This window comes from Canis lupus, chromosome 20 (genome assembly GCF_011100685.1).
Source record: "Canis lupus familiaris isolate Mischka breed German Shepherd chromosome 20, alternate assembly UU_Cfam_GSD_1.0, whole genome shotgun sequence".
Classification (NCBI taxonomy): domain Eukaryota; kingdom Metazoa; phylum Chordata; class Mammalia; order Carnivora; family Canidae; genus Canis; species Canis lupus.
Window position 1 is genome coordinate 33148711 of NC_049241.1, and position 14644 is coordinate 33163354.

Sequence of the window (14644 nt, forward strand, 5' to 3'; positions counted from 1 at the left end):
GAGCCCCCGGACGCTAAGCTGCGCGAGGGCGTGGAGAGCTCCTCCGGGATTGCCCGCCTGGCCGCGGCCGTGGGAAGCGTTGCCCAGCTCCTCTCCACAGCGGTCTCACTGCTGCTCGTCTCTTCCGAGGTGTGGGTGCGTTCGCCTCAGGCTGACCCAAGCGCAGACCCAGGGAGGCCCTCTTTGTGGTACTTCGTAACCACGAGCGTTATCCAAGAACGACCCTGTAGGGAGCGGAGACGTCTTGTGTGGTTACAAGGTGATTAAGTTCCCTGCTCAAGGTCACCCAGACGAGGCCGGAGACTGAGAACGGCCAGTAAGAGGAAATGAGAAGTGTAGCTTCACTGGGCAGCAAATGAAGAAAGTATTTCAAGAGTGATTTTTGTGTTGCATAGAATGAATAATCGGTGATTAACTGAAAAAACAAAACAAAACAACAACAAAAAAACAATACAACCTTGAAGATTCAAAGACAAATTGAGAAATCACTTCTGCCCGTAAATGATCTATTTGTATCCACTGTTACCTTATCCTACAACTAGAATGCTTTTCTGGCATTCTAGCATGAATGATTTTATATTTATTCATGAGGGACGCAGAGAGAGAGAGAGGCAGAGACACAGGCAGATGGAGAAGCAGGCTCCACGCAGGGAGCCCAACGTGGGACTCGATCCTGGGACTCCAGGGTCACGCCCTGGGCTGAAGGGAGACGCTAAACCGCTGAGCCACCCAGGGATCCCTGAAAACAGGCATTTTGAACTGTGTTCTAAAAGAATGAATTTTGCAATTACTTGAAATTTGTATTTCTGTCCTCCACTCCTCCCACCTACCAAATATTTAATACAGCGACTGGGTACTGATAGTGTATATGCAGTTCGAGGCTACAATATTAGATATAAAAGTCATTGCTTTGTATCAACTGACTAACCTAGGAAGAAAGAAAATAAGTCTTGGTAGTCCAGTTGATAGTACTTCATTTAGCAAATAGGAGTTTTGAAATGGCATTTTTTCTTATCCACAGCATTTTCCTTCATGCAGCCTTGCAGAACTCAAAATTTTTTTTTTTTTTTAGAACTCAATCTTAACTCAGCCTATATAAAGATAGAAGTCCTACCAGAAAAATGTGAGTTTCCTTCAATCAAACCGATCTCATTTAACAATTAGTCTTTTTTTTTTTTTTAAGATTTTATTTATTTATTCATAGACATAGAGAAAGAGAGGCAGAGACACAGGGAGAGGGAGAAGCAGGCTCCATGCACCAGGAGCCCGACGTGGGATTCGATCCCGGGTCTCCAGGATCACGCCCTGGGCCCAAGGCAGGCGCCAAACTGCTGCGCCACCCAGGGATCCCAGCAGTCTTCATCATAGTTTTGAGACAGTGCCTATACGTGTCATACTTCTCTTAGTTTATCATATTATATATATATAAAATATTATTTTATGAAAGAGTAAAACATACCCATGTTTTACTTCTGTAGCTTACTTCTGCTTCTATGCAAACACAAACACTTATTTTTTTTTTAAGATTTTATTTATTTATTCATGAGAGACACAGCGAGAGAGAGGCAGAGACACAGGCAGAGAGAGAAGCAGGCTCCATGCAGGGAGCCCAATGTGGGACTCGATCCTACCTTTTCAGGATCACATCCTGGGCCGAAGGCAGGCACTCAACTGATGAGCCACCCAGGTGTCCCACTTATGAACATATACCTTCCTCCTATTTGTTTACACAAACAGGAATATAGTATTCCCATGGTTCAGTACTTTCCTCTTTTTGAAAGAGGATTTCAACTACCTCTGTTTTGATCTCAAACTTCCTAATTTCTTCCTTCCAGTTTATCTCTTTACACAGGCCAAAGACCCTGCAGGCGTATCTTGTGGTAGGAGCCAAAACTACTCCCTCAAGCAGTAAGAATTGCTCTGAGCCAGCAAGTCCCCACCTCTAGACCATGATCCTTCTGGCCTTTACTGCCCACCTGCATGTATCCCTGACCTTTGTTCCACATTTACCTGGTGTAAACCTAGAGGTATTGTCAGTACTTCAGAGACCATCTTTGAAGCCACTGGTATTGGCCTTAGTGAAATAAATTCCTTTCTTGTTTGACCACCACTCATCTGTCTGCCTTTGGAGTTTGTCTGGGATGGGTGGTCAAACCTGGTCTGTTTGGAACCCTCAGAGCCGTGTGCTCTTGCACTCTTGTGCCGCAGCTAAATTTTCACTATCTTGTTAATTCTTTCAAGAGAAAGTGAATGAAAGTCACAATTTCCCACAGAAAATGTGATTAGAACTTTAACAGATTTGAAAATAATACATGTCAAAAAAAATACATAATAAGTCATGTGTTTGAAGTTCTATTTTTATGAGGCTAAATTATAATTGTATACATTATACAATTAAAATTTGAGGTCAGAAGACTGAACCAATACTATGCTTCCCCTGATACCAAAGCTAATAAAAATCATTTTATTCTGCCATTCTCAGTCCATATCAAGAAACACAAGCTAACTTTAATCAAAAGCTTAAGGTTGGTGGAGTTTTCTTTTTACTTATACGTATATCTGCAAACAGCATGTGAAGACTAGTTTCTTATGATTACCTTCACCTTGATTAATAACATTGGTAGATAACAGTATAGATTATTAATGTACCTTTATCTTTTTTACTTAAGGTCAACATGGTACTATAGTTTTGAGTGATAGTGCTCAGAAATTTTGAGTAGTACCGGGTGATACTACTTCGTGGTAATCTGCTACTTCCTTATAAATTCAAAATTTGATCATTTTCATTTGCTTTCTATTTAGAGAACCAGTATCTTTGTTTCCTTAACATTTTTTAATTTTTCCAGTTCTTAAAATTTATTTATTTGATATAGAGAGAGAGCAAGAGAAAGCACAAGCAAGGGGAAACAGCAAGCAGAGGCAGAGGGAGAAGCAGGCTTCCCACTGAGCAAGGACCCTGTTGCGGGGCTTGATTCCAGGACCCTGGGATGATAACCTGAGCCAAAGGCAGACGCTTAACCGATTGAGCTACCCGGGTGCCCCAATTTTTCCAGGTTTATTGAGATATTATTCACTTACAACTGTAATAGTCCACAGTGTATGATGTAATGATTTAATAGTATATACATATGATTACCACAAAAATTTAGTTAACATCCATCACTCCATAGTTATATATTTTTAAGATCTACTCTTAGCAACTTTCAAATATATAATACAGTATTGTTAACCATATTCACCATGATGTACATTATATTCCCAGAACTTTATCTTATAATTGGAAGTTTTTACCTTTTTGACCACCTTTACCCATTCTTTTCATTCTCCTGCCTTCTACCCTTTTCTCCCTCCTCTGGCAACCACCAATATGTTCAGTTTCTTTTTTCAGATTCTACATACAAGTGAGGTAATGCAGTAATTATCTTTGTATGACTTATTTCACTTAGCATAATGACCTCAATGTCTATCCATGTTATCACAGATAGCAGGGTTTCCTTTCTTGTGGCTGAGTAATATTCCAATATCTATGTCTATATCTATTTATACCACATATTGCTTATTCGTTTATCTTTCTTAGGTTGCTTCCATGTCTTGGCTGTTATAATGCTACAGTGAACATGGGGGTGCAGATAGTGATTGTTTCCTTTAGATACATACTCAATGTAAAACCTAGAGCTAGAGGAAAACAGGAGATCTTGACCTCATCTGTCTTTCATATATAATAATCTCAAAAGCATGGCCCATAAAGAAAAATTTTTTTTAAGTTTGATTTTATAAATATTGAAGACTTTTGGAGGCACCTGAGTGGCTCAGTCAGTTAAGCAACCGACTGACTTTCAGCTCAGGTCATGATTCCAGGGTCCTGGACTGGAGCCCCACATTGGGCTCCTTGCTCAGGGCAGAATCGGCTGGATTCTCCATCTCTCTCTGACCCCCTCTTCTCTCTCTCTCTAATAAAATAAATCTTCAAAAAAATTGAAGACTTTTGCTCTTCAAAAGGCACCATTAAGAAAATGAAAAGCTAAAAAAAAAAAAAAAAAAAGAAAATGAAAAGCTGTACATCAAGAGAATGTGTTTGCAAATTATAAAAAACTCATAACTATAAAAAGTTAAATAATCCAATTTAAAAATGGAAAAAAGATTTGAATAAACATTTTATCAAAAAAAGATACATTAGGGGCAGCCCGGGTGACTCAGTGGTTTAGTGCCACCGTCAGCCCAGGGCCTGATCCTGGAGACCCAGGATCAAGTCCCACGTCGGGCTCCCTGCATGGAGCCTGCTTCTCCCTCTGCCTGTGTGTCTGCCTCTCTCTCTCTCTCTGTGTCTCTCATGAATAAATAAATAAAATCTTTAAAAATTATTTTAAAAAAAGATACATTAGTGGATAATAAGCACATGAAAATGATGAAAGATAGTTGGAAGGCAGGCAGGTACAAGCCCCTCAACCTCCACTCCCCGTCCCCTGCCCTAAGAGGAAACCATCCTTAAAAGGATTTTACACCACCCTGGATGGAGCCCTCCACCCTTTTCCATGTGATAGATAGGTGACAAAAACCTGATAGGATGACAGGCACGGGAAGGGTTAATCAGATTAAAATAGCCTGCTTGGGGATCCCTGGGTGGGCTCAGCAGTTTAGTGCCTGCCTTTGGCCTGGGGTGTGATCCTGGAGTTCTGGGATCAAGTCCCACACCCGGCTCCCGCGTGGAGCCTGCTTCTCCCTCTGCCTGTGTCTCTGCCTCCTTCTCTCTCTCTCTGTGTCTCTCATGGATGAATAAATAAAATCTTTAAAAAAATAAAATAAAACAGCCTACTAACAAGCCCATAAAAACCCCTAGACTGCAGCCCCGGTGGCACAGCGGTTTAGAGCCGCCTGCAGCCCAGGGTGTGATCCTGGAGACCCGGAATCCAGTTCCACGTCGGGCTCCCTGCATGGGGCCTGCGTCTCCCTCTGCCTGTGTCTCTGCCTTTCTCTCTCTGTGTCTCTCATGAATAAATAAATGAAATCTTAAAACAAAAAAAACAAAACCCTAGACTTAGAAACTCTGGTGGCAACCCTCTGGGGTCCCCTCTCTTTCAGTTTTTGTACTATCATTCAATAAACCTTGCTTTGCTGCCTACCACTCTGTCTGGTTTACCTCTTCATTCTTAGGTGTGACCAAGAACCATGGGTGCCAACGGAGAAAAAAAATCCTAAAACAAAAGGTGTTCAGCATCATTAGTATTTAGGGAAATGCAAATTAAAAACACAATGAGATACTACTATATGTCCACTAGAATGGCTGTAATAAAAAAGATACACAATACCAAGTGTTGGCAAACACACAGGGAAGTTGGAACCCTTATATGTTGCTGGTAGGAATATAAAATCTTTCAGCCACTTTGGAAAACAGTTTTAACAGTTTGACAGTTCTTAAAAGGTTAAACATAGACTTACCATTCAACCCAGTAGTTCCATTCTAGGTTTCTATGGATGAGAAATAGAAATGTATGTTCATCCTAACACCCGTACATGAATGTTCATGTCAGGGTTATTCATAATAGCCCCAAACTGGAAGCAATCCAAACATCTGTCAACTGGTGAATGGATAAACCAAATACGATATATCCATATAATGGAAGACTATTCAATAAAAATGAACTTCTGTTACATACCTCACATGGGTGAACCTCAAACGTGTTATTAAGTGGAAGAAGCCAAATACAATGTGGAGGCCGAGAAATATTAAGGCCATCCCACCTAAAGTTTAGCATTAGCACAAGTACAGCCATCTTAGGCCCCTGTGAATAAGAGCTGAACTTTACTACGGGAAAAACTGCAGAATGTCCTTGGCAGGGAATCCCATATCAGAAGGACAACGGAGCCCACGCCCATGGTAGAAAGTCCCATATTAGAATGAGAAAAGAGCTCAATGCCCTTGAAAGCCCCATATCAGAATGTAAATAGAACTTGAGAAATTTCTCCACCCCTTCTGAAAATCCCCTAGACCAGCCTATAAAAAACCCAGCTGTAACCCACTTCGGGGTCCAAGTCCCTGCTCTGCTGTGTCGGGTATACTTGGACCCAAGCTCGAGCTTGCTAATAAACCCTCATGCGCTTGCATCGGTGTTGGCTCCTTGGTGGTTTCTTGGATTCGCAATCTTGGGCACAACATACAAAAGACTACATACTTTTTTATTCCATTTATATGAAATTTTCAGAACTTAACAAACCTATAGAGGCCAAAAGCAAACCAGTGGTTGCTTGGGGCTGGGAGTGAGAGTGGGGATTCACTGCATATAGCCCTAGGGAACTTCTTGAAGTGATTGAAATGTTTTAGATCTGGATCTTGGTAATGGTTGTATAATTTTCTATATTTACTAAAGAAATCATTGAATTATAGAATTTAAAATGGTAAAAACTTTTAGTACCTAAATTATACCTATATAAAGCTATATAAAAAGATATACAAAAAATAAAAATAAAAGATATACATTGTTATTAGGGTTTAATGAGGCAAGCAGAACCAGTAGATTATACATATCCCCTATATTTATCCAGATGTATGTACTGATATATATATATAAGCTAATATAAATGTATATATATTTAAAATTATTACAAGGAATTAGCTTATGTAGTTGTGGGAACTGGCTAAGCAAGTCCAAGATCTTAGGGCAGGCTGTCAGAAAGGGAAGATCCAGAGATGAGAGCAATTATAAACCAGCTGTTTAGAGTCTGACTCAGTGCGTGCCTAAACCTTTTCTTTAAAAGGATTTCCACTGATTGAGTCAGTCCCACCCAGATACTCTCCCTACTTTAACATCAATTTACTAGGATTTGAATTGCATTTACAAAATCTCTTTATTGCAGCACCAGATTAGTGTTTAACTGAATAACTGAACTGTGAGAGGTTGTGGGTATGATACAAAAGACTTCTGTCTTCCCTTAAATCCAGTTTATAGGGATCCCTGGGTGGCACAGCGGTTTGGCGCCTGCCTTTGGCCCAGGGCGTGATCCTGGAGACCCAGGATTGAATCCCACGTGGGGCTCCTGGTGCATGGAGCCTGCTTCTCCCTCTGCCTGTGTCTCTGCCTCTCTCTCTCTCTCTGTCTGTGTGACTATCATAAATAAATTTAAAAAATTAAAAAAAATTCTTTCCATGATGACTGGCACTCTATGTCAAATTGCTCAAATATTTGTTGAATGAATATACCATCAATACACCACCAGGACTTACTCATCCCCAATTTTATTTATGCACATGATATTTGTGTAGGCTATCATAGTTTAGATGGAGTACCCATTGTACAGCCTCTCAAAGCAGTTTCACATTTCTGTCTCTGAGCATACCTGTAAATTGACACACCTTAACCTTTTTTGCCAAGGATTTCCTGAAGGAAAAGTACTATATAAACAAATACCAAATATAGAAAGAAGAGGGAATCCCTGGGTGGCTCAGCGGTTTAGCGCCAGCCTTTGGCCCAGGGGGCAATTCTGGAGACCCGGGATCGAGTCCCACGTCGGGCTCCCGGCATGGAGCCTGCTTCTCCTTTCTCCTGTGTCTCTGCCTCTCTCGCTCTCTATCATGAATAAATAAATTTAAAAAAAAGAAAGAAGGAAAAATTATGTTGCTGATTATTTACAGGGAAGTCACCATGGGAACATTTGAAGACTTTATCCTCCTCTGAGAGCGTTTACATAAATCTATTTTCCAACTCATCCAAGTTTCCAATATTGCAGTTTTCCATAACTTGAAGATCCGGATTCCCTGGACTTCTTCTAAGGGAAAGCAGTTAGGTTAAAAACAAAACAAAACAAAAACCTCATTCCTCCACCCTCCGTTCCTAATGGATTAGTACTGAATTGAGTAATGAGTTACTGTGACAGGTAATCCTAATCGGCCGCTCGCAGCTCAGCAACTGCCTCTCCAGGCAACCTCTACCGGGTCTCTCCAGCCGCTACCGGGACGGTTTCCATGGCGACAACTTTGTTTATACACGGCAGGCGGACTGCCCAGCTCGTCGGGAGCGGTGGGATTCCCGAGGTTTCACCCCTCGTGTCCCTTCTTCCTTTCGCCAGAGGAGAAGCTAACTGAACCTTTCCCTCTCTGCGCAGCCGGAGTAGTGAAAAGCAATCAGATAGGTACTTCCTTGACTTCAGTTTTTTTCTCACTCCTCTCCCAGAGTCGGAGATCTCTAACTGGGTGCCGGCAGAAATACTCTTTTTCAAGGCAAGACTCTCCCAATTTCTGCGGGCTTCCGCGACGAACGCAGTTGGTATCACAGTTACCATTTACATGACATTTTAGACTTTCTATGCAAAAAAGTATGCCTATTTTTTGCTTGATCATTGTATCACTTCCTAGGAAGGTAGCAAGACTAAGGTACAATATTGGTGTTTAAAAGTGTTAATGGTGTCAAACATCAGCTTTTTTGGGAGCAGGGTTATACCTCAACAACTGGATTTTATTGTTGTGGTGGTAGTGGTGGTTTGGATTTTTTTTTTTTTTTATTTTTTTTTATTTTTTATTTTTTTTTTTTTTATTATTTATTTTTTATTGGTGTTCAATTTACTAACCTACAGTGTTTGGATTTTAAGGAAAAAATGTGAACCCAGAATTTTAGGACTTGTAGGGGTATTTAGAGGGCATCTAATCCAGTTCCTTAACTTCATCCATGGGAAAACTGAAACCCTAACTGGGAAGTGACTGGTTTCATTTCTTCAAAGCAAGTGGGATGTAGACTTGTAACAAGAATCCCTGCCCAAACCTCAACTGTCATTCTTTAGACTAATATCATACTTGGGAAGAAGATCTAAAAAATCTGGAATTTTTGGTACTGATAGCTAAGATATAAGTATATTGAGGCTAACATTTACAATAACGGTTTTATGAGCTTTTTCTCCTCATAGTATAAAATATTTTAATCTTCAGGAGATCAACATGTCAGATCCAAACAAAGCTGCCATCGCAGCAGAAAAGGAGGCTCTGAACTTGAAGTTACCTCCCATTGTGTGCCCCCCTGAAGACATAGGTGTTGACACATCAGCACAAAGTAAATTGCTGAATTACAGAAGATCTAAGGAGCAGCAGAAGACAATTAATCAGTTAGTGTAAGTAGCATATTGGAAATAAATCTTTTATGGAGTTGAAGTGAAATGATTAGTGTTCATAGTCTCATGAAAAAGCTTTAACTATGTAGGTTGTTCATGGGCGAAATACCATTTTCAAGTTCAATTAGGGAAACAAAAAAGTAATCACCTTAATAAATGTTACATATCACTATATATATGTTATATGTCACTATATATATAGATATATATGTCTATATATGTCACTATATCTATAGTTAATATAGTGCTTATGCTAATCACTGCTTACTCTAAGCATTGTTTTTATCACTTCACCTGTACTTCTCACAACTACCCTCTATGATGGGTACTATTCTTATCTCTATTTTTAAAAAAGATTTTATTTATTTATTCATCAGTGACACAGAGAGAGAGAGAGAGGCAGAGACGTAGGCAGAGGGAGAAGCAGGCTCCCTGTGGGAACCCTGATGCAGGACTCAATCCTAGGACCCTGGGATTGTGCCTTGAGCCAAAAGCAGATGCTCAACCACTGAGCCACCCAGGTGCTCCTCTTACCTCTATTTTATAAATGTAGGTTTACTCAATGTTTTAGTATACTTAGAGATTAAAGAAATGCCTTAGGAATTACATATTGTTTTTACTCCACAACCTTTCATAATCTCACATTGTTATGTTGAACTACTTGCAGTTCCATGAATATATTCTATTTTTCACAGTTTGGTGAAAGATAAATTTCATAATTACTGCCTGTAGTTTCCTTCACTTGAAAGTATTTGTCTGCCTGAATATTTATACTAGTTCTTCAAGGCTTAGTTTTTGGATCACCTTCTCTAGAAAGTCTTCTCCTAATCCCCTTCGCACAGCTTTAGCTTTTTCCTTATATTTCTCTTACATCAGTTTATTTAGCAATATTACCTACCAACTGTTAAACAGACACTGTACTTGTTACTAGGGAGACCAAAGAGATTACAACAGAAGGGATTGTGTCTTTATATTCTGGTAGGAAAGACAGATAGTGGACATTTAAAAACAAATAATCAAAAAGAGTATGTTAGCCTTTTAGTAGTGATGGATACTATGATGATATAAGATTGTGGGGTAGAGAGTGATGGGGAAGTTGTCTCAAGCAACATCACAGGAAAATCCTATGGAGATGATATTTAAGTAGAAATCTAAAGAGTAAGAAGCTGAAGTGTAGGGGTGGTTTAGTCAGTTAAACATCTGCTTTTGGCTCAGGTCTTGATCCTGGAGTCCTGGGATTGAGCCCTGGGTTGGGCTCCCTGTTCAGTGGGGAGCCTGCTTCTCTCTCTCCTTCTGCCATTCCCCCTGCTTGAATGCATTCCCTCTTTCTCTAGGTCAAATAAATAAATAAATAAATAAAATCTTAAAAAAAAAAAAAGAGTAAGAAGTTTTAATTTAAATAAACATGGGAATAGCTCTCTAGCAAAGGGGATAACAAGTGTTGAAAGCCCTGAATATGAATGCTTTTGTGTGTTCTAGGAGCTGACAAAGGCCAGTGGAGCCTGGGGAAGAGTGGTGTATCAGGTGAAGGTGGACAGAAAGTGAGAGTGAAAGGGTTTTTAAGCCATGCTAATGAAGGGCAGAGTGTGAATGGCTTTTTAAGACATGATAATGAATCCAGGTTCCACTTTAAGTACAATGAAGGCCAACAAAATGTTTTAAACTAGGACATGACATGAAATTCAACTTACATTTAAAAATATCACTCTGGCTATTAAGAATAGACTGAAGTGGAAGGAAGAGGGCAAGAGTAGAGGGAAACAAGGAGACCAGGTAGGATGATTTTGTAGTAACATAGGTGAGAGCTTTCAGTGGCTTGAATAAGTCTGGAGACAGTGGAGGAGGAGAGAATTAGATTTATAGGGGATAGGTTTGTCTTTTTTTTTTTTTTAAGATTTATTTATTTATTCAGAGAGAGAGAGAGAGAGAAAGGCAGAGACACAGGCAGAGGGAGAAGCAGGCTCCATGCAGGAAGCCCAATGTGGGACTTGATTCCGGGTCTCCAGGATCACACCCCAGGCTGCAGGAGGTGCCAAACCGCTGCGCCATCGGGGCTGCCCAAGGGATAGGTTTGGATCCAGAATCAGTAGGACTTGCTATTGGATTGGCTTTGGTAACAAGGTGAATGGTAGGGTCTATAGACAATCAGAAGTCCAGGAGATGGGGGAGGTAAGTTTTGAAGGTTAGGTACTTATCTGACATCTAAGGGGAAATATGTTAAGTAGGCAGCTGAATATATAAGAGAAGAGGTTTAGGCTAAAGATACAAATTTGGGAGTCAGCAGAATGTGGACAATTGTTAAAGCTATGAGGAATAGTTCAAATCACCTAGAGATGGTAAAAATTGAGAGGAGAAGATAGCTCAGGACTAAGCCTTTAGGAATTATAATTATTTATTTTTTAAAGATTTTATTTATGAATGAGAGAGAGAGAGAGAGAGAGGAGGAGCAGAGAGAGAGGGACAAGGAGACTTCAAGCTGAATTTGGTGTCCGATGCAGGGCTTGATCCCACAACCCTGAGCTCGTGACCTGGGCTGAAATCAAGAGTCAAATGCCCAACTGACTAAGCCACACAGGCGCCCCAGAAATGATAATATTTAGATGTTGGGTACAGAAGGGTCAATCAGCAAATAGATCGAGGAAGTGTGACTTTCTCAACAACATGGTATATTATTGTGTCTTTGTTGCTATTCTCTTCCACTAACTTTGGCATAGGTAAGGGCAGATCTCAACACAAAGCACAGTATCTGGCATGTTACTGTTGGTGAATTGAATGAGTGAATAAAGGAACTTTTTAAAGAGGAACCTAACTCTTGTGCTTTCTACAGATGTTTAAGTAGTACCTCTCTCATTTGGGTGCTTAATAAAAAATAGTCTCAGAATTACCTGAAGCATTAATCTCTAATACTGAGATTAGAATTGCCATGTGTTTATTTAGGATAAATGCATTTGCGATGAAAGATTTTTATACCAGAAACACATTTTTCTGGATGACTGTGGATTTTGTGATTCTCTGGTCTTACTGATCTACCTATTAGGCAATAGGAATGTAGATTTCCCTGTTTCAAAGTCTGTTAATAGAGAGAGCTCCAGGACTGAGGTAGGATGTAAGGTGTCCTGGGCAGAACTGGGCCCCTTCTGTGACCAGTGCCTGGGAACAGTTGGTTGAGGAAAAAAAAATTATTTTGTAGCTTCTGGAGTCCCAGGAATGAGTCACTTCTTCCTTGACCACTATCTCCTTCTTGATTCAGACCAACCTTTCTCTCCTTCACTTCATGTGGTCTCTCACACAGTTGCTTTGAAATTATACAATTTTTGTTTATTTGTTTTTGACTGTCAACACACAAAGCAAAAACAGAGAACAAAAAGGTTCACTTTTATATTCTTCCCAGCTCTTTTTATTTATAACCGGTAGGAGAAAACACACTCCAGGAAATTGTTGCTATCTTAAAGGGTAGCTTTATATATAAAGAGCTCAAGGAGGTCAAGCATATTTTTGTTGGGATAATTACAGTGCAAGTCGGCTGTAGCTAGCATACTATACTACCATACTAGCATACCAAAGTATGAGGCAAATTCCTTGAAAGTGTGGATCAGTGAGAGCTAGGCTATTCAGGGAAATAATGACAGATGAAAGGAAGTCTGGCTGGGGCCTTGATGATTCATAAAGAAAAAAGGAAGGAGGATATTCCAGTCACATTTTCTACTTTATGTGAAAAAGCATTTGGAATTTTAGTCAGGCTCAATAAGAGTCAACATGGAAATTAGACTACTCAAAGCTAATTCAGGTGTGCCTGGCTGGCTCAATAGAGCTTGGGACGTTTGATCTTGTGGTCAAGAGTTCAAGCTCCACATTGGGCTTAGAGCCTACTTAAAAAAAAATCGAGTTTCATGTTAGACTGCTTTGATAAATGTAAAGTGTCTAGAATGCATGATAGAAAATTTTCGCTCTGCACTGATTAAACAACATCTGGTGTTCTAGGGTCACACTTTAAGAGGTATGTTGATAAACCATAATAGGCATGGAAGAGAGAGGAATTTTGAAAAACTATCTCATTTGAAGGAGGCTGATCTGCTTAATGGGTAAGAGTATAGACTGGCATCAGACTGCCCTGAGTTCATATCCTGTCTCTGCAGCTTATCAGCCATGCATGAATTTGGCAAGTTAAGTAACTTTGCTTATCTTCATCTTTCTGTCTGTAAGATGGAGATAAGAATAGTGCTATTGTCAGGATTTTTGTGGGAGTTAAATGAGATCTATGCACTTAAGGTCTTAAGTCAATGCCTAAAACATAATAAGCTCACCACAAGTGGTAACTTTTATTGACAAATAGTTGAAAGAACTGGATAGGTATCATTAAGTTTCAGAAGGGTAACAGAAAAAGAATATGACTTTTTGTATATAGCTCTAGAGAACAAAAGTTATAAGGATATAACTCAATATAAAAATTCTGTTTCTAAGGATATAGGCCAGGGCACCTGGGTGGCTTAGTTGGTTAAGCATCTGCCCTTGAATCACGTCATGATCCTGGGGTCATGGGATTGAGTCCCGCATTGGGCTCCCTGCTCAGCAGGGAACTTGCTTCTCCCTCTCCCCATCTGTTTGTGCTCTCTCTCGCTATATCTCTCTCTCTCCCTCAAATAAATAAATAAAATCTTAAAAAAAAAACCAAGAATATAGTTAGCTGACAGTAAATTGGTCTACCTCAGAAAGTGATGAATGTCATCCCCCTTACTCATCTCTGGGTACAACTTGATATTTTTGAGAGTATTCATGCATCAAATAAGGTACTGAATTAGATACACAAGATTTTTTTCCAAATCCATAGGTATTTATGGACCTTGATGGACACTAAGTATTGTAGTTAGAGCAGTGAGCAAAACAGACATGGCCTTTGTCTCTCTGGAACTTAACCATCTATGCTTTTATGGTTTTGGTGGCCATCTTTTCTTTTACATTTCTTTTGGTTCTCCTGCCTCTCTGACCACATCTCTTTTTCCTCCTTCAATTGTGTTTTTTTCTTATTCTTGTCAAGGTTGGCATCCTCCAATCTTCCTTTTCAGGTCTCTTCTTTTCCTTGTATACTCTCTGCTTTGGCCATCTCCCCCAGTGTACCTTTGCAAACTGATGGATTTATCTTCCTACAAATGTTTCCATGCTCAAAAACTCTCAGCAATTCTCCATTGTTATTGAATTAAAAAAAAAAAAACAGCCCTGCTCTTTGAGGCCCTTAGTTGGATATTCCAGTCTATTTCTCCAAATTAATTTCCATTTGGTCCCATAACCAATGAGCATATTGGACAATTCCCTACTACTCCTTATTTTTTCCTTTGATCATTTCCTTGACTTCCTGTTCCTTAGGAGAGTCTTGTTTGTTCAGATCTATCTACCCAGGAAAACTACATCTTCACCTGAAATCCCCTCCTCTATTTAAACTCATCGTAAATGCTAACTTTTTCATGTAGCCTTTATAGACACCTCCAGGTCGAAGTGAACTTGTTCCTTCCTCTGAACCATCAGGGTCCCATAAAAGGCATATGGTACCTGTTTT

General features: G+C 39.9%; 1 protein-coding gene across 1 annotated transcript in view; it reads left to right on the top strand.

Moving 5' to 3' along the window:
- Positions 1-8923: 8923 nt before the first annotated feature.
- Positions 8924-14644, top strand: part of DNAH12 (dynein axonemal heavy chain 12) — a 202979-nt gene continuing 197258 nt past the window's right edge. Inside the window, 1 exon segment of the mRNA XM_038566103.1 lies at positions 8924-9093. Coding sequence (XP_038422031.1) covers positions 8924-9093 — 170 coding nt within the window.